Below are 19,772 nucleotides of genomic sequence, written 5' to 3' on the forward strand. Positions count from 1 at the left end.
CCGGATTTACACAAGTGGTAAAAGGAAGACTGATTTTAAATGGAGATTCAACTCTAGTACTTCCATTCTAGTTTGTTCTATAAGGAAGATACAGAAGTACATGCAAGATTAATCACCTCAGTGCAGTGCTCAATGAATTTCCTACTTCGTTTTACATACATAGACATGACCCTCATGACATCTTACCATGACTGTTGAATAATTAAGCAACTTCAGTCTCTCTAGTTGTCTTGGGGAGAACAGACTTGCATGTTACTTTGTTATCCTGGTGGTATGTTTTGGAAAAAATTGTATAAACCAACCTAGTCATCTTGAATTGGCTTTCAAAAAGCCTGCCTTTATCATCTTTACTGTTTAAAGCCAGGGACACAACCATATATTTCATTCATACTTCAGGCCACCTCTCTTGGATGCTATGAGATGTCTGTTCCTTTCAGGTTCGGGAAGGGACACTTCTGTTCGGCAGAAGGCATGTGGAGTATTGTCCTTGTTAGAGTTCTTAAAAGCATTCCACCAGGAAGGGAATAAAATTTGTGAGATGGGGAAATAGATGACATTTCCTGACCAGGTTCTCAGAATTCTAGGATGCTATGAAGTAATTACAGAAGGAAACTGTACTTACAGATTTTTTCCAAATGCCTGTGTGGCATGTCCCTAATTAACTGCCATTATGAATTTTAATTTTAATTCCCTTAGCTGGGTGAGGCAACTGAGGGCCAGGTAGCTGTGATCGTTTCATAAAGACTGGCATTTGATGCCTGTTTTGGTAACTAGATTCTTCAGAGAAAGAAACATATGAAAAAGGAAGCACTTTGATGCAGTGAATTTGTAACGAGCTTCTAAATCAGGCAAGGTTGGCCATTCCCTTTTTCTTCTGCGCATCCAAAACCAACCCTTCTGTGGAAGGTCGTTAGGATAGGAATTGGTTTTGAAGTCCCCTTCCTGGACCCTCAAATATAGCCCTGTGGTTGTAAGAGCACAAAACTTTTCTTTAATAAGCCTAGGAAAATAATTTTCTCTCTGAGGATCACAATATTGTGGCTGCTGTCCTCTGGCAGAAGTTCTTGCTTCTGCATGTGAGGAGAATGCAGAAAATGTCCCAGGACCTCACCTCTGAGTGGAATCCACTAGGAATGTAAATCACTACTGTTTCCATAACACATTTTGCCTTCTAGAAAGAAAATGAAAAAGTATTTTGCTGTCACCTGTGTTGATTGTGCTGAAGGAAAAAAGGACTCAAACAGAATTCCTTGTGCTGAATAATTTTAAAGAGACATTGTGAAAGAGGTGCTCATATTTCCTGGTCGACCATCAAATCTTCTTTCTAAAGAAACATCAACAAAATTTAAATTTAGAAAAAGCCCTGGGATGGGAATCAGGATATTGGGTTCCAGTCCCTATTCAGCCACTAATGGGCTGTATGACCATGGGCAAGTCATTGGACTTCTTTTGACAAGTTTATTTATATAACACTTTCCTTCTGCATAGATTGTATCTAAAGCCCTTTCCAGCTCTTTGAATCTAGCTCTTCTTTTTTTTTTTTTTTAGCTCTTCTTGATTAAAGCAGCCTTTACTATATTTAGACCAAGAAAAAAGTTATTCATTCATTAGTGCATTTAAAAATAGTACTTTAATAAGGCTTAGCTGTTAAAGTATGAGCTTGGCATCCTGCATAGTTTCAGAATAAGAAACTAAAACCAATTTGGGGGGAGGTGAGCTGTTTCCAGTTGTTCTTGGTGATCACTTTGCATAAGTTTAAACATGTTTGTTCTAGGACTTTTTTCCACCTAAATTTCACTTTTTTCAAATGGTATATTTCTAGCACATTAGTTGCATGTTCAAGTATAAGACATAATTGGAAAAGGAGGCAGTAACTTTTGAACCTGGAGGATGGAGTAGACTATGGGCATGGAGATATATGATTCAAGTAGTTATGAAACATCAACCTGCACTTAGAAAAGGAACAAAACAAATCTACAGTGTCACAGAACCTCTGATAAACTCTCTTATTGAGCGCCCACTGGTGGTCACATGTGTTCTATACCCAGTACCTCAGACAGGCAGAGTATTAGAACTAGGAAGTCCTTAGAGATGCCATCTTCCATTCAATTGGTAGTAGCTTTCTAACGTGCCATGTTGAGAAGTATTCAAGAGTTTAACTGGGAAGTGTCATGATCAGTTATCAATGTCTGTCAAGGGACTGGAAGGAAGATTTGTATCACAGGTGCCATCGATGAGCCTGTCTTCAGTTGCCAAGTCTGGTATTGTTATAGATGAATGAGGGACGGTGGGAGACTTGCCAAACATTTAGTGTGAAACCAAGACCGGAACACAAGCACTTCTCCTCCTCCTCCTCCTTTCGCTGTGGAAGAAAATAGAACTGTTAAAGTGGTATCCTCTTATAAATAAACCCCCAGGCATAATCAGCCTAAATAATGAACTATAAAATGGCCAAACTACATAATTGGTAGTGGTCAAAGAAGGACCACTGCCATGCTCCAGTTCCTTTACATAGCTGAGCTTCCACTTCCTCGCCTATGACGTGGAAATGATGACAGTGCCTACCTCATGTGGTAATTTTGAGGCTTAAACGAGTTAATACATGTAAAGTGTTTGGAACAGTGCCTGGAACATAGTAAGCACTCACATGTTAACTTTCATCATTATTCTTTTGATCCATTTGGTTTTCAATTCTGACTTTACAGTAAATTTTCTAATTATGTTCTTTCTACTGCCTTTCGCCTAACTGAACACAGATCTTTAACTTACTGTTATAGTTCAGCAGAGAAGAGGGGGGGAAACCAGTAATGTTAAGAGGAATGGAAAAGCTCTATACGTAACTTTGGGAGACCTAGGGTCAAACTTTTGCTCTGTAAGTTATTTGCAGTGTAAATTTAGACTTGTAACATAAATCTTAGTTTACTCATCTGGAAGGAAAATACCCACATCACAGATTTGTTATATAGATTAAGTGAAATAGTGAAAATGCTCAGTAAATGGTGGGTACCTAATAATGTTAATAATCAGAATTATTTTTTGAATGTGTATTATCCATATACTTGGAGTTAAAACGAATTTGATCTTCATGGTATAGTTGGGCCTGTGTAGGTGTGCTCTGTTAGCACAGCTCTTGGAGAAGGACTTACTTATCAAACAATTCTGTTTTTTCATCTGTGGGTTCAGAGATCTGGTGCTTTCTTTGATGAACCCCAAGTCCTCTCCTCAGAAGGATATTCTCTTGGCTTCTATCAGGCAGGTATGGTTCTTTGGTTGGATTTCTCCGAGGCACACAAATTACTTGTCTAGTGTTTGATAAAATTAGAATTTAAAATCTATTATCCTTAAAGCATATTCATAGTAGGTATTCAATAATACTTTTGAATGTTGTTACCCCATCATACCATTGGAGCTGTTCCTATGTTGGTCTTTCCCCACTACAGTGCTGAACACTTAGTTCGAGGGCAGGGGCTGACCCTATTTATTTCTGTATCCCTAGTGCCTTGCATAGTGCCTACCATATAGTGATTGTGAATAACAGAAAAATTAATAACTTTACGGGAGACAGGACAAAGACACTCCCTTTCACACAGGACTGTCCTTTTTCTTCTTTTCCCTCTCTTTTCAGCTCCTCCCTTCCTCCCAGTAACTAGTGTCATGAGTCATTTACTAGCCTTAATTCACCTTTTTAGAAGATAATATTTCCTTCATTTCCCCTTTTCACAAAAGTGAAAGGTGACATGTCTTCATATAAGGAAATGGCCTCGGCCAATTCTGGAAAAACTCTGTGGTTAATCAGTTACTTTTAATTTAAATATATATGTTTAATGCTGTATTACATTGTAAACTCCCAGGCTGATTTATGGTCTCAGTCTGCCTTAATTAACATCGATTCTAGGGGAATAGTAAATGGGAATGGCCTTCACAATTGAGGCTGAACAATGAACTCTCTGGGTGTTGTCCAATTTGTAACATGATTTACATGGAAGCCAGCCCTTCCTTTCCTGGGGTTATCCTTTTTTCATCTAGTGTTTAGGACGGGTTATATATAATCCATAGATAGGAACATTTGCTGTCAAATACTTTTGCTGATTTAGAGCTAGGCCACAAAATGGTCACTATTAATAAAGGAGGAGAAAAAAACCTAATCTGAGGCTTTGCAGGGATTCCAGGTTCTTGCTATGTGTCATCGCTTGTCCAGTCTGTGGCATTTTTATGAAGTGACCATAATGAAAGTCAGATTAAACGCACAGGATATATACATTTAATCAACAGCCATTGGAGTCTGTGGTGCTGGAACAGTTATAAGAGCCCCATGAATGCAAATTTATTGCAAAAGAATCCAAGGGGTGGGGAATGAATGTCTGCTGAATGGTACTACCTGACACGGGACACCAAAAAACTTTCCAGAGTGAGTGATTTAAGTGTAAGGTTTGGCTTGTAAAGCTGCCAGCTGCTTGGTTTCAAAACTTGAAACATTTCCAAAACATTGGATGAGGCACTTTATATGTGCACTAGAGTAAATACTCTGGTTTTACTGCCAATTTAAATGTGCTCAGTTTACAGTAATGAGCTTGTATAGGCATTACCTTGTTTATAGAAAGTGGAACAGGAAGAAATGAACATTAACCATTACCAGTAGCAATTCCCGTTGCCTTCTGCCATATCACTGATGGCAAGCAAAGTTTCTTCCAATTTGAGAATATGTCACAACTGACATTGGTGTGTACTTGGCTTTAACGCCGTGTTGCTTCAACATGTAACAGAGTAACAAATGCTGTAATCCACTGTGGCTCTGATAAGGCTGCTCAGACCAGTTGACTGTTGCCTTACTATTTTTCCTAGAACAGATGTGAAAAGCATTCCCAGATACGGGAATCATGGGACAGTAGAGTAGGTAGGTACCCTGGCTATACACAATTGAGTTTATTTTAGCCAGGTCTGTTTTCTACAAGCAAATCAGTAATGTGAGTCATTTATTTTCTCCTAAACAAATTATTTGGGTGTGTTTTGGTGCTGTACATGGAAGCATTGGCCTTTGTCTTTTGGGATGACTGGCACAGGAACCCCTTTAGCCCTCTCGTACTCTTGAGATCATATACTGGAGACAGACAGATATATTTAGCCTGAAAGACATAATTTGCTCAGCCTGGAAAAGAAAGAAAGTATAGAAATCTAAGGAGATGTTAGTGAGCACAGTGCCTAGAAGGGAGTAGGCACTCAATAAACATTGTTGAAGGAGATAAGAAAAGAAGGGAAGAAGGGAAGGGAGGGTGTTCAATAGGAAGAGACCATGGAAACCCATATTTTAAGAGACATATCCTCATGAGTTCAGCTGTGTTTAGAATCGACTTTTTAAAACAAAGAAGTCCCTACTGATCGCCAGGGACTCCTTGTCTTTATTTCTGCGTTTCTTTGCGTGGCTTCTGAGAACCTTTTGGCCCAAGTACGCATACTTACGAATATCTGGATTATGCTACCCAAGGAATACCACACTTCCCCTACAGTATAATTCCTTTTCCATTGCGTGGGATACTAGCGAAATGCAGAAATTGACCAGAACCACGAGCACGGTATATGTCTGCAAATAGTAGGATTCTGATGATGCAAGTATATGGCTATGAAATTGATCTTATGACACAGACTATGCATGTTTTCTAGCTGGTCTTGCCTTAAATGCTTTTTCTAACAGTATTTTCATGGTGCAAAAAGAAAAGAAAGCTAGTCATTCAGCACTGAATAGTTCAAAATATTGAATACCTGAACTTTCATGACAGGTGAGCTCTACCTCTGTCTATTTTCCCTGTCGTACCCTCTCCCTTTTCCTCCATCCCCACCTCCTTTCATCCTTGGTTCCCTTCTCAGTTCATTGTTTCTCAGTATGAAATCAATAAGGCTTATTTTTCTTAGTCTCTTCTATTCAAACAGAACTGTATTTTTAAAAATAAATGTGTTTTCTAACATTATTTTTCAATATTCATTTCCTTATCTTTTAAAAGTCTCCTCGTCTCCTCTACAGTATTTTTCACGCCTTTAATTGCTGCTATTAAATGTGATTAGTTTATATTTTAAAAATTCTTCTCTCTTTTCTCGTGTCTTCCTTCTTTATATGACTCTGTTTGACTAGGTTTATGTTTTTCTGACCTATTTACTCTGACTGTGAGTTTTCATGGCTTTTTTGGCCCTGCTTGCCTGAAGGTACCCTGCTCACTCTGAAGACAGTGCTGTGGTAGAGGCCAGTACTGAGCGTGCTGGGGTCCTCAGCCACTGGAGCTACTTGTAGCGTCTGGGGACTTTAGGTGGGAAGGAGAGAAGCTACACTTGTATTTCTTCCTTCTCTGTCACACATCTTCAACCCGGGTATCAGATAATCTTTGAGAGGAGCTGAAGTCAAGGAGGAGGGACTGATGAGGCCAGCTGAATAATTTTATTAGGGATAAAGTTTCTTTCTTCTACCTTATCCGTTCCCTACCCCAGGTCATACTCCCTCATTATTTCTTGTTTCCCTGAAGTGTTCTTCTAACATGTCAGCCCACACCAATATCTCCCTTCTCTGAAGCAAACTCCTGCAGTGCTTATCTCTACCATTCATCTTGGCACTAAATCATAGAGTGTCTTAACATTATTTAACTTTCCTGAAAGTAATCTTGTCTTTGAAGCATGATTATAAGCTCAAGGACAGCAGAGTACACATCTTCTGTAGATTTTCAGTGGTACCTATAAACAGCTCCCTGTTTAGAATAGGCCTTTAATGAACATTTTGCAGTTGTTTTCTGTGAAATCAAATTTCTGCTCAGCTATTCCTTTCCCACTTAATTTGAACTCAGGCTGTTTTTGTTCTATCAAACCTGCTTCACGGAGGAGGATTGATAGGGTTTAGCAGCTCCCTCAATTTTATGAAGTGGTTGCATTGCAACTTAGAGCCATTAACTCTTTTTTAGACTCTTCTTTAGATTATTATTTTTTAATTTACATCATTTAAAAGATTAATAGTTGCTGCCCAGGATTTCCACCTTGGGCATTAAACTATCATACTCTAAAGGATCCTTCAATCTCAATGCAACTAGCTCTTGTATGAATTAACGTGTGTGAGTAAATACATGTACTTGAATTTCAGTTTCCAATGATTTGTTGATAGTATACTGATCTTGTATCCTGGGACTTTGCTAAATTATACTTCTAGTACTTTTTTTGGTAGATTTCTTAGGAATTTCTACACAATCATGTCGTCTGAAAATAAAAACTTATTTTATTTTCAATCTTTTGGCCTCATAACATCAAATATTATTACAATATTAAATAGAAATAGTGGGAGCAGCTATCCTTACATATATTATTTTTAATGTATTGCTTACTTAAAAGAACAATGATCTGAAAACAAATCAAGGGGCTGAAGGAAAATGCAAAGGCTGAGTTTTCTCTAGAAGCAAAATGCCAATACAAGTTCTAGGAATAGTAAACTAAACCTCCATCCAGCAACAGCAGAATACACATTTTTCTCAAGTTCACATGAAGCATTCAACCAAGTTAGATCACATTCTGGGCCATAAAGCACACTTTGGCAAAATTGAAAGCATAGAAATCATATAAAAAATATACTCTCAGATTACAGTGAAATTAAGCCATAAATTAATAACAGAAAGATAACCTGGAAAAATCCCAAAATATTTGGAGATTAAACAACACATTTCTAAATAACACATGGATCAAGGAATAAGTCTCAAGATAAATTAAAAATATTTTGAAATAAATGAAAATACAACTTATCAAAATTGGTGAGATGCAATGACAGAAGTATTTAGAGGGGAAGTTATAGCACTGAGTACATATATTAGAAAATAAATATTCTAAGCTTCTACCTTAACAAACGAGAAAAAGAAGAGCAATATAAACCTAAGTCAAGCAGAAGAAAAATAATAATAAATTATACCAGGAATCAGTGAAATTGAAAACAGGAAAACAATAGAGAAAATAAATGAAACCATAGGCTGGTTCTTTGAAAAGATCAATAAAATTGATAAACATCTAGCCTGGCTAATAAAGAGAAAAAGAGAGAAGACACAAATTACTAATATCAGAAATGAGAGAGAAGTCATCATGGACGTTAAAAGGATAACAGAGGAATATTATGAGCAACTCCATGCTCACAAATTTGATAACTAATGGACAAATTTTTTAAAAGACATTCTACTAAAACTCACACAAGAAGAAATAGATAATTTGAATAGCTCCGTATTTATTAAAGAAATAGAGTTTGTTGCTAAAAAACTTTTTCACAAAGAAAACTCCAGGCCCAGATGCCTTTGCTGGTGAATTCTACCAAATGTTTAAGGAAAAAATAATGCCACTACTACATAAACTCTTCCAGAAAATTAAAGAGGAGAGAATACTTCCCAGCTTATTCTTTGAGACCAGCATTACCCTGACACCAAAACCAAAGACATTACCAATATATATTTAAAATCCCAACATCTACCAAATTGGCACCCAGTCCTGAAATAGTCATCACTTCTTGCCTGCCCCTCCATGGTTCTTTTGATTGTAAGTTATCCTGACCCAGGACTTAGAGTTTAAATGGCCTCAAACCCTACTGCATGACTTTCTGCTTCCTGGTTCCAGGTGTTTGGACCCAAGGGCAGTCATTTAATTTACATCTGAAGACTGGCTTGAAAAGATGTACTGGAACCCAATCAACTGCCGTTCTCCTGAGATTGACCTAAGAGACACAAAAGGAAGGAATAGTTGATGGTGAGAGCTGAGGATGGAGACTCATGCTGGCTAAGCCTGGATAGACCTATACCTGTTTAAGAAATTGAATCATCCCCCATTAAACATCCATCAGTCCACATGGTTTCAGTGGTGACTTCTACCAAGCATACCAATCCCTATAATCTCTTCCAGAAAATAGAAGCAGAAGAAACACTTCCTAATTCATTTTATAAGGCCGGCATTACTCTAATACTAAAACCAGAAAGACATTACAGGAAAGGAAAACAACAAACTGATGTCTCTCGTTAACATAAATACAAAATCCTCAAAAATAAAATCTAACAATGTTTAAAAAGTATTATATACCACAGCCAACTGGAATTCATTCCATGTGTACAAGACTGGTTCAGTAGTCAAAAATCAATTACTGTAATCTGTCACATCAACAGGCGAATGAAGAAAAATCATGTGGTAATATCTATACATACAAAAATAGCGTTTGACAAAATCCAACAACCATTCATGTTAAAACCTCTCAGTAAACCAGGAATAGAAGGGAACTCCTTAACTTGATGAAGAACATCTATATGAAACCTATAGCTAATATCATACTTAATGGTGAGGAACTAGATGCTTTCCCTCTATGACTGGGAACAAGGCAAAATATTCTCTCTTCAATGTTGAGTTCCTATTCAACATTGTACCGGAAGTCCTAGCTAATACAGTTAAGATAAGAAAAAGAAATAAAAGGTATACAGATTGGGAAGGAAGAAATAAAACTGTCTTTGCTTATGACATGGTTTCTATGTAGAAAATCCCTAGAATTGACCAAAAAAAAAAAAAAAACCCCAGAAAAACAAAAATAGCCTCTGGAATTAATAAGTGATTATAACAAGGTTGCATGACACAAAGTTAATATACAAAAGTCATTTGCTTTCCTATACACCAACAATGAATACTTGGAATTTGAAATAAGAAAAACAGTGCCATTTGTATTGCCACAAAAATGAGAAATACTTAGGTACAAACCTAATAAAATATGTACAAGATCTTTATGAGGAAAAATGTAGAACTCTGATGGAATTAATTAAAGGAAATCTAGATAAATGGGGAGATATCCCATGGATAGGACAACTCAGTATTGTCAAGATGTCAGTTCTTTCCAACTTGATCTGTAGATTAAATGCAGTCCCAATCACAATCCTGATAAGTTATTTTGTAGATATCAATAAACAGATTCTAAGGTTTATATGGAAAGGCAGAAGAGCCAATAATATTGAAGCAGAAGAAAAAAGTTGTAGAATCGACAGTACCCAACTTCAAGACTCACTGTGAAGCTACAGTAATCAAGACAATGTACTATTGGTAAAAGAACAGACAAATAGGTCAATGGAATAGAATAGAGAGCCCAGAAGTAAATCCACACAAATATAGTCAATGATCTTTAACAAAGGAGTAAAGGCAGTAATTGAGAAAGGATAGTCTTTTTGACATGGTGCTAGAACTAGACATCCACATGCAAAAATGAATCGAGACACTGACCTTGCACCTTTCACAAAAATTAGCTCAAAATGGATCATAGACCTAATGTAAAATGCAAAACTATAAAAATCTTAGAAGATAGTGTAGGAGAAAATATAGATGACCTTGGGTTTGGCAATGAGTTTTTAGATACAACACTAAAAGCATGATCCATGGAAGGAAAAAATGATATGTTGGACTTCCTTAAAATGAAAACCTGATCTGCAAAATGTACTGCAAAAGAGAAAAGACAAGCCACAAGCTAACAGAAAATATTTGCAAATCACATGTTAGATGAAGGACTTGTGTCCGAATTATATCAAGAACTCTAAAATTCAGCACTAAGAAAACAACTCAATTAAATAATGGGCAAAAGATCTAAGATTCCTCATCCAGGAATATACACAGACAGCAAATAAGCATATGAAAAAATTCTTAACACCATATGTCATTGGGGAATTTCAAACTAAAATGAGGTGCCATTGAACATCTATTAAAATGACTAAGATCCAAACAAAGCGAAACAAAACAAACCTGACAACACCAAATGCTGACAAGGATGTGAAGCAACAAGAGCTCTCATTCATTGCTGGTAGGAATGCAAAATGGTACAGTCACTTTGGAAGACAGTTTGGCACTTTCTAACAAAGCTAAGAATAGTCTTGCTATGTGATCCAGCACTCTCCTAGGCATTTACCCAAGTGGGTTGATAATTTATGTTCACACAAAAACCTGCATATGGCTGTTAATAGCAAATTTATTCTTAATTCCTCCAAACTGGAAGCAACCAAGATGTCCTTTAAAAAGTGAATGGATAAACAGACTGTGGCACACCCATAAATGGAATATTATTCAGCATTAAGAAATAATGAGCTAGTAAGCCATGAAAAAACATGAAGGATGCAATATTTTTTATGCATTGCATCCTTAATGCAAATTACTAAGTGAAAGAAACCAGTCTGAAAAGGCTACCTCCTATATGATTCTAGCTATATGATGTTCTGGAAGAGGCAAAATGAAGGAGACAGTAAAAAGATCAGTGTTTGTCAGGAGTTTAGGGGGAACAGGGAGGGATAAATTGGTGGAGCACAGGATATTTAGGGCAGTGAAGAAACTATTCTGTGCTAAGTGATGGTGGATACATGACATTATGCATTTTTAAAAACCCATAGAACTGTATAACACAAAGAGTGAAGCCTGATATAATCTATGGACTTTATCAATACTGGTCCATCAGTTGTAACAAATGTACAACACTAAAGCAAGATATTAAAAACAGAAGAAACTGAGGAGGGGAATAGCAGGTATATGGAACCTCTCTGTACTGTCTGCTCAGTTTTCTGTAAACCTAAAACTGTTTTAAAAATTAAAGTATTAAGTTTTAATACAAAAACAAAAAGACCACGCAGATTTGAAAAAGAACAAAGCAGAACTTTTAGAAATAAAAATATAAACATTGAAATTAGCAGATTAGACCCTACTAAAGAGAGCTGAATGATAGATCTGAATAAATTATTCAACTGCCGCACAGAGGAAAAAGGAGAACAGAAACAACTTAAATGTCTTTCAGTAGAGGGCTGATTGAATACATTAAGCTACACCCATGCACACACATGCATGCGTGCACACACGCACCTATATACATACACACAGAAATACGCATTGGAGTCCAAAGAAACCATTAAAAGCGTCTATAGCGTATTGTTAACTTTTAAAAAAGCAAATTCTAAAGCTCATGTACAATTGATCTTGTTTCGTAAAATTGTGTGTGTGTGTATATCTGCCTAAAGACATGTCTAGAAGGATGGTCGTGAATATGTGAACTTTAGTTATTTCTGGATGATGAAATTTGAGGTGATTTTTTACCTTCTCTTTGCTTTCCTTTATAGTTTGAATTGTTTAGAAGAGTATATTTTCACACATTTACAAACACAACAAAGCTATGTTTACAGAAAATATTTTTAAAAAGAGATGGAAAATATGAATGGTTAAAGACACTGAGGATGGACTAAAAAGGTATAACACTTGGAGTTCCAGAGCAGAGAATAGAAAGAGTGATATTCAAGGAAATGATGATAGTGATTAAGAATATCCAGAAATTATAAGAGACAAAAACTCAGAGATGCTGCAAGCACAATGCTTAACTATCAAAATAAAAAAGAAATTGATACATAGACATATTGTGATGAATCTTAAAACACTGAGACAAAGACAAGATCTGAAAAGCAACCAGACAGAAGAGGCAAATCATCAGCAAAGAAATGATAACCAGAGACTTACAGCAGAGATTTCTTGTAAACACCATTGCAAGATAGAAAATATTGGAATAATATACTTATTATAATAATACTTATTATATCACAATAATAAGTATTGTGAGAAAATGATTGTCTTCCTAGAATTGAGTAACCTTCTGGGAGTATCTTTTGAGTATGAGGGTGCAATAAATATATGTTCAGAATTGAGTCTTTACCCCCAACAAATATTTACTAAATGATATTCTAAGAAATCATTAGGGTAAAAATTTTTAAATCTTATTAAATATAAGAAATCCTTCTCTGTATAAAATAATAATTTTATAACATGCCCCTGGAGAAGGGTGATTAGATTTTGTGTTCTAAGGCCCTTGTAATTGTTTGGGAGGAATGTTAAGATATATATTAACTTTATACTTAATTTTCTTAGATATGCATGATAAAATATCATGGATAATCAGTGAAAGAACATGAAAGATGTTCATGTTCTTGAAAGATGTACGTGTTCATGTACATGAAAGATCATGTACAATTTCCAAACCAATAAAAGAGGGAAATTATAAAACAAACAACAAACATTAATCAAGTTGAAAAAAGAGGCAAGATGGGAGAAGACAGGAAGTAAAGTAAAGCAAGACAAATAAAAAGCATTAAGTCCAAATATCACACGGTACATTATTTAACACAAAATATGATCACAATAAATACAAATGTATTAAACTTGCCAGTTAAAAGACAGAGATTTTCATATTGAATAAAATAAAACATAGCCATACATCATTTAAAGGGACACATGAAAATAATAAAGATGTAATTGAGAGAGAGTAATATGATGGGAAAAGATCTATCAGGAAAATACTAAAGAAAAGCTTACGTGGCTTTACTAATATTAAACAAAATAGTCTTTAAGACACAAAGCTTCATTAGTAATAAAGAGGGTCACTTCATATTGATAAATGGTTTTGTTTTATCAGAGAATCTTAATAGTTCCATTTAAATTCACTAATAAAATAACCTAAAATTTATAAGTATAAAAATGATAGAGCTAAGGGATCTATTGACAAATCTACCACCAAAGTGGGAGATTTCAACACAGCTTTCTAATTATCAGTAGGACAAGCAGATGAAATGTTAAGAAAGATCAGTTTCTCCCATTACTGGTGATGTTAGCTTTGATCACTTGATTAAGGTGCTGCCTGCCAAGTTTCTCCAATGGTAAGTTACTATTTTCTACTTTGTCATTAGTAAGCATCTTGAGGGGAGATACTTCGAGACTACAAAAACATCCAGTTTTTCATTATACTTTTACCCACTAATTTTACCATCCATTGATGATATTTGCCTGAAGCAATTACAATTGTGGGGTTTGACACATTGGTGGTAATCTAATTCCATCATTCTTTGTCAGCTATTAGTTTGAATTCTACTGTTAAGAACAGCTTTTCCTTATCCCCCATTTATTTATTCATAAAAAATTTATATCATTTTGGACTCTTGGATGCCTTTTTTATTCTTTGGGTAATAATCCATTACTATCACTATTTGTTTTGTTGCTTAAATTGTCCCAGTATTGGCCATTGGGAGCCCCTTCATGTTGGCTCCTGTGTCCTTTTGATATGTCCCCATCAGTTTCTGAGCATGTACTTGATTTCTGGCACCAAAGTATTCCAGGATCATCTTGTCCTTTCCCTCTAGAGCCTTGAGATATATTGTTTTTTAAGGAGCCCTGGTCAGAGAAGAACACTTTAGACAGCATTCAAAACTTTTGAAATTGCTCAGAGAAGATGAAAACCTTCAAGTATTTTGGAGGAATTTGCTTTCCTTTGTTTTTTAACTGTCATAAGGCTAGCTCTATAAGAAATAATAGTATAGTAAAACTATCAAATATTTTAATGTTTGGCATACCAGGAAAAATAGTCATCACATTTACCATCTGGGTCCAATGGAGGCTATAAAGTTTTAAAATTAAGTTATTTTATGAAAAATTTAGAAAAGTGAAAGTAAAGAGACAGTGAAAACAACAGAACAAGAATTTAAACATAACAAAACCAATTTTTCTTCCATATTTTCCTGGTATTGGAGGTATATGTACATGAAGTGAGCAATGGCCTTTGAATACAACTAACTACTCATCAGCCATCATGTTTGAAACTGGAAATATTTATGCCATAAATACTGATTGCAGATTTTAAACACATCTCTTATAGGTTATATCTTACTGTTACTTCTGGTTCTTCTTGCATTTGCATTATCATAATGTAATACTGTTGAAAAGTTTGAAGGCTCATAATTTTGTAAAGGGAGCATGGCCATTTTTGCTCCATAATTACAAAAGCATTTTCATTTTTAGTTTTATAAATGTAAATTAGATTGATCAATCCAATGAACTTTTTTATTTCTACATAATATCTGTACTCCAGTCGCCTTGGTGTATACACCTACCTTCAGCATTTGTCCACTTTTGAATCACATCAAGTAAATTTTTACCCACAAATATCATGAAAGATAAAAGAATTCTTACATGTTCTCTTATCAAAACAGGATGGTTTTAAATTATTAAGTCCTTCCTATTAATGACTAGTTGGATTAGACTGTCATATTTCCTTTTTGTGTTGATAAGTATCTTGTTTGCTCTCTGATTATTAATTTGGAGAAAATGCATTTATTTATCCTAAAGACTCATAGTCCAAGATTTTGCTTATACAGTCAATTTCACCCTCATCAGCAGTCTCTAGTGTTTCTGTCTCTTTGCCTTCAGCTTCTGACTCATCTAACGGTTATGAAATGTCTTTTTCTATTAGTTTTCTTCTCTTTCTCATTATGGACAGAAATGAAAAATTCTGAATTCTTAACTGTGTTCAGTGAAAGGTAAAAAGAATATGACAAAGATGGTGTCTCCACACTTCTTTATTTATACCCTTTTGAGACATAAGGCATTATTTTGGATAGTACAATAATAAAACCAAAGGATGATGAAATAGTGGGGATGTGTTTATTTATTCATTTCTAGACAGTTCCATAATGTTTTTGTTTCCTTATTATTTTAGGGTTTTTTTAAGCATACTTGGAAATAATTGATGAGTGATGAAATAATTCCGAGAATGATGAAATTAGCAATATGTTTCAAGACACAGGAAAAGCTCACTAAGATCCCATAAGGTATTTTAGATTGATAAAATGATCAGTGTACTTAAATGATAACAGTAAGAGAATGAATTTTATTCTATTAAAAAATAAGTAATTTTTCTCTTTGATCTTCGGAAGACCTCTAAGAAACAATAAAAGTCATGAAATATCAATCCTTACATACATTTAGAACTGTTCAACAAAGAAGCTTAAAACTATAATTGGATCTGATGATGTTCCAAGGGTTAAGAAGTTTCAGTCAAATAGTGAATAAAAGGAATAAGGAATATTGGCAAGACCCATTCTCCTTTAAACCTGATAATCTCTAGAAGTGAATCTTTAATGAAACTAACCTCTTAATTTTTTTCTTTTGCTACCTTTGAGATCATATTGTATTTCAAAGGAGTGTGCAGATTTGATGAGCTGTGAAATGATAGGAAATTTGTTAAATGGAGTGAAAAGAGAACTAGATCAGGAGTCCAAGAACTATAGATCTAATTTAGGCTTGGACATAACTAGTTGTGTTTCTTTGGGCTGAGCAGTCCTGGAAACCACGGTGTAGTGGAAAGAGCAGCAGACTTTGAATCAGAGCCACGATGAGAACCTGCTTCTTAGGACTTTTAACCTCTCAATTTTTTCATCTTCAGTTGAGATAATAAAATCCTGCCATTAGGGTTGTTGTGAGTATTTAATGAACTACTAGAGACTGTTGACCCTGGAAGGCTGGAACTCTTAATCATCTTTGCCTCTCCTGTGTCTAGAAATATCTATGCATTTATTGAATACATTATACAAATGAATACAGTATGTTAAGCATGTTTAGACATTCATAGTAAAAACTTAAAAAAATCGTTACTCAATTACAAGGTCACTGTGTTTGTGCTCAATACATTTGTATTAAGTGCTTTTACAGGTTTAAGGTCTTCCCCCCCCGCCCCGCCTTTATCTTAAAAAGCCTTCAGGAAAAGAAGACTCCTTCAACACAGACTCATTGTTTTATCAAATCAAGGAATAAGCAAAGCTTTGGCATAATCTAGAACTTAATTTTTAAAATTGTAGATCTACACTCAGCCTCGTCTGTGATTATTAAAATGCCAGGCAGTAGCAAATCAGTTTATCATTGTGTTTGTTCTAAACTGACTGACTACTGAATGGTTCATAGGTTCAGAAATTTTCACTGTTGTGCCATAATTTTTTTATTTTATTATTATTATTATTTTTGCGGTACGCGGGCCTCTCACTGTTGTGGCTTCTCCTGTTGCGGAGCACAGGCTCCGGACGCTCAGGCTCAGCGGCCATGGCTCCCGGGCCCAGCCGCTCCGCAGCATGTGGGATCTTCCCGGACCGGGACACGAACCCGTGTCCCCTGCATTGGCAGGCGGACTCTCAACCACTGCGCCACCAGGGAAGCCCCATAAATATTATAGGGTAAAATATCTTTGTGTATTCTTTGGGCTTTCATAGTCCAAAAATATTAGTTTGGATTTCTCTCTTAATATCAATAAAATTTTTTAAATGTTTTTGCCTATATTTTCCCTCCTTTGTTAATGCATATCTTACAAATCTTCTGAGAAATTGACTTGAATAATTTCTTAAACCATTTCTCTGCCATTTTAATATAATCTTTATTTTCTATATAAAGAAACCAAGGCTCTTAAGAAATCCTAGAGAGACCCATTTGAAAGTTATAGGCCTTTTCCCTTTGCTGAGCCACATAGCCTACCCAGCAAAAGGAAAGAAATCTAACTTGGATTTACACATGTAAGTTGTTTAACTCACCAGTTGGTTTGGTCAGAGTCATTGCTCAGTTCAGGATCTGACTGTAAATTAGGCAAATGCTTATTCCAGCACCCTTCAGATTTCCCTGTGAAGTCACTTATTTCTCTGACAGAGAAACTAGTAGCTAAGGCCAGATGACTGTCAGTTTGATCCACGATCTACCCTTTTGGGATATTGGCCAGAGCTTGGATTATAATAAATACTTTCTCAATCTCAGTGTGTGGTTTGTAGGTATGTGAGACGGTCTATCCTTCCTTCCTTGTTTGACTCTCTGAGTAGTTGACAGGTTCACTAAAGGTAAGAATTATATTTAATCTTTGGCTGATGTTGAGTTAAAAATATAACAAAGGAAATTTCTGAATTGGGGGTGAGGCTGGACTGCATAATGGTCTAGGGTTTCTTGTAACACTTCAAATTCTATACTTTAATTATATAGCAGCAAGCACACAGAGCCAGTATTACTACTATGGTACTTCCATATAATATGGCACCATTGACTGACTTCCTGTCACCTGTCTCATGGATCCCATTCTGTTGTCTACTCCCTTAGATTTTTATTAACAACGAGTGGCAGAACTCGGAGAGTGGGAGAGTGTTCCCTGTCTATAATCCAGCCACAGGAGAACAGGTGTGTGAAGTTCAAGAAGCAGACAAGGTATGTTTGTCTTAGAAAAAAATTTCGTATGAAATAACTACCTTCAGACAACAAAGCAATAAACTTATGCTCTCCAGACATCACCACTGACATTCATTCATCACCTTTTTTGTGAAAGCAGATGGTTCTTCCTTTATTTGTAGCGATCCCTCTCTTCACTTGTGCCTCTTCCTCTCTAACAGGCAGATATAGACAAAGCAGTGCAGGCAGCCCGCCTGGCTTTCTCTCTTGGCTCAGTGTGGAGAAGGATGGATGCTTCAGAAAGAGGACGTCTGTTGGATAAGCTTGCAGACTTGGTGGAACGAGACAGGGCAGTCCTTGCAGTAAGTGACCTAAGAAAGCATCATGTCTTTACCCCAAATTTACCATTCCATTGAAAGTTAGATTCCTCAGTCTTTCTGAAAGTATGATGTGAAGCAGACCTGGGGAACAAGCTAAGGAGTACGTAATACACATGAAAAATGGGAGAGGTTTGGCTTTTGGGATCAGATGGGAAAGTGGAGGACCAGCTGAGTGTCTCTTCTTATTGAATTTTGAAGAACAAAACCATAGCTTCCCATGACTGGTAAGGACCTTCCTGCTTTCCTCGTCCCCCTTCCTCCCACCCTCAACAAAAAGAACAAAAACAGTCAAGCAACAGGAGAGTCACCATGCTCCTTGCAGGAAACCAATACCAAATTACTGTTGACAGTCAAAAGAGTTTTACCTCTCCAGAGTTAGCCCCTCTTGGCTAAAGAGAATCCTTCAGAAGCAGAGAGCATGATATGGACCTCTCATATCCTTCTGCTCCCTTTGTTCTTTTAGAACTAATAGGAGAGACAGAAGGAGACAGCAACTTTCTTTCACTAAAACAATCATTTTCTCACATAAGGAATGTCCCCTCTCCTAGTGGTTTATTGTTGTTATTGTTGTTGCTATTTTAAAAATAAAAGTCAGTTTCTTAGAGAATACCAACTTTTTTGGAAATTGGAACCATTTAGGAATGCCTGTGCAGTATACCTGTCTTGCAGGGATCTCCACCTGCATGACCCATAGTTGATCATTTAATATTTAGGGCATCCTCGTTGAGTCAGGGCATTAAAGCCATGAATACTATATTCTACCCTCTGCTTGGGAAATCAGATCACTATTGGGTTCGCTTTGGGAGAGGGAAGCATTAGTACTCTTCCTCAGTGTCGTTTCTACCATGGCTCTCCCTCCTACCATCCCTTTCGTGCGTCTGTTCATAGTGTGGAAACAAAAATGAATCCTTTATGGAGATGGTTTAGAACTCTTGCTATATATAACATTTATTTATCTATAAAAATACTTTCTAGTTTGGTACTTCAAGGAATACTGTTTCCAATGAGGTGTTTATATATATTGGGAAAAGGTGTTCCATGGAAATTCATAAGACACTTAGCATATTAAAGATTCTGTCAAGCCCTACTCAGTGTTTCTCAAACCTGTCGGAGCCTCAACACTATTTTTCTGGCTAACCTGTCAATATCGTACAAAACAGAATTCTTTGGAGTACCTTGGGGGAATGCTGGTCTATATGCTGCCTCTTTGCTGGATTATGATTTCTTTGAGAGTGAAAATTATATTTTACTCCATTTTTTGTAATCCTAGCATAGTTTGTGACAGACACATAAACGGTGAATGGGGGCACATTGGTGGTCTGTAAGTATCTGTTTAATTGAGTTAAATCCATACAATATTTATAACATTAGATTAGCAGTACTTACTAG

General features: G+C 36.1%; 1 protein-coding gene across 1 annotated transcript in view; it reads left to right on the forward strand.

Moving 5' to 3' along the window:
• Window positions 1-19,772, forward strand: part of ALDH1A2 (aldehyde dehydrogenase 1 family member A2) — a 94,120-nt gene that overhangs the window by 17,971 nt on the left and 56,377 nt on the right. The window contains exons 2-3 of the mRNA XM_060003745.1: window positions 17,938-18,042; window positions 18,225-18,365. Of these exons, the coding sequence (XP_059859728.1) occupies window positions 17,938-18,042; window positions 18,225-18,365 (246 nt within the window). The remainder of the gene's footprint in view (window positions 1-17,937; window positions 18,043-18,224; window positions 18,366-19,772) is intronic.

Source organism: Delphinus delphis, chromosome 2 (genome assembly GCF_949987515.2).
Source record: "Delphinus delphis chromosome 2, mDelDel1.2, whole genome shotgun sequence".
In the NCBI taxonomy this organism is placed as follows: Eukaryota; Metazoa; Chordata; class Mammalia; order Artiodactyla; family Delphinidae; genus Delphinus; species Delphinus delphis.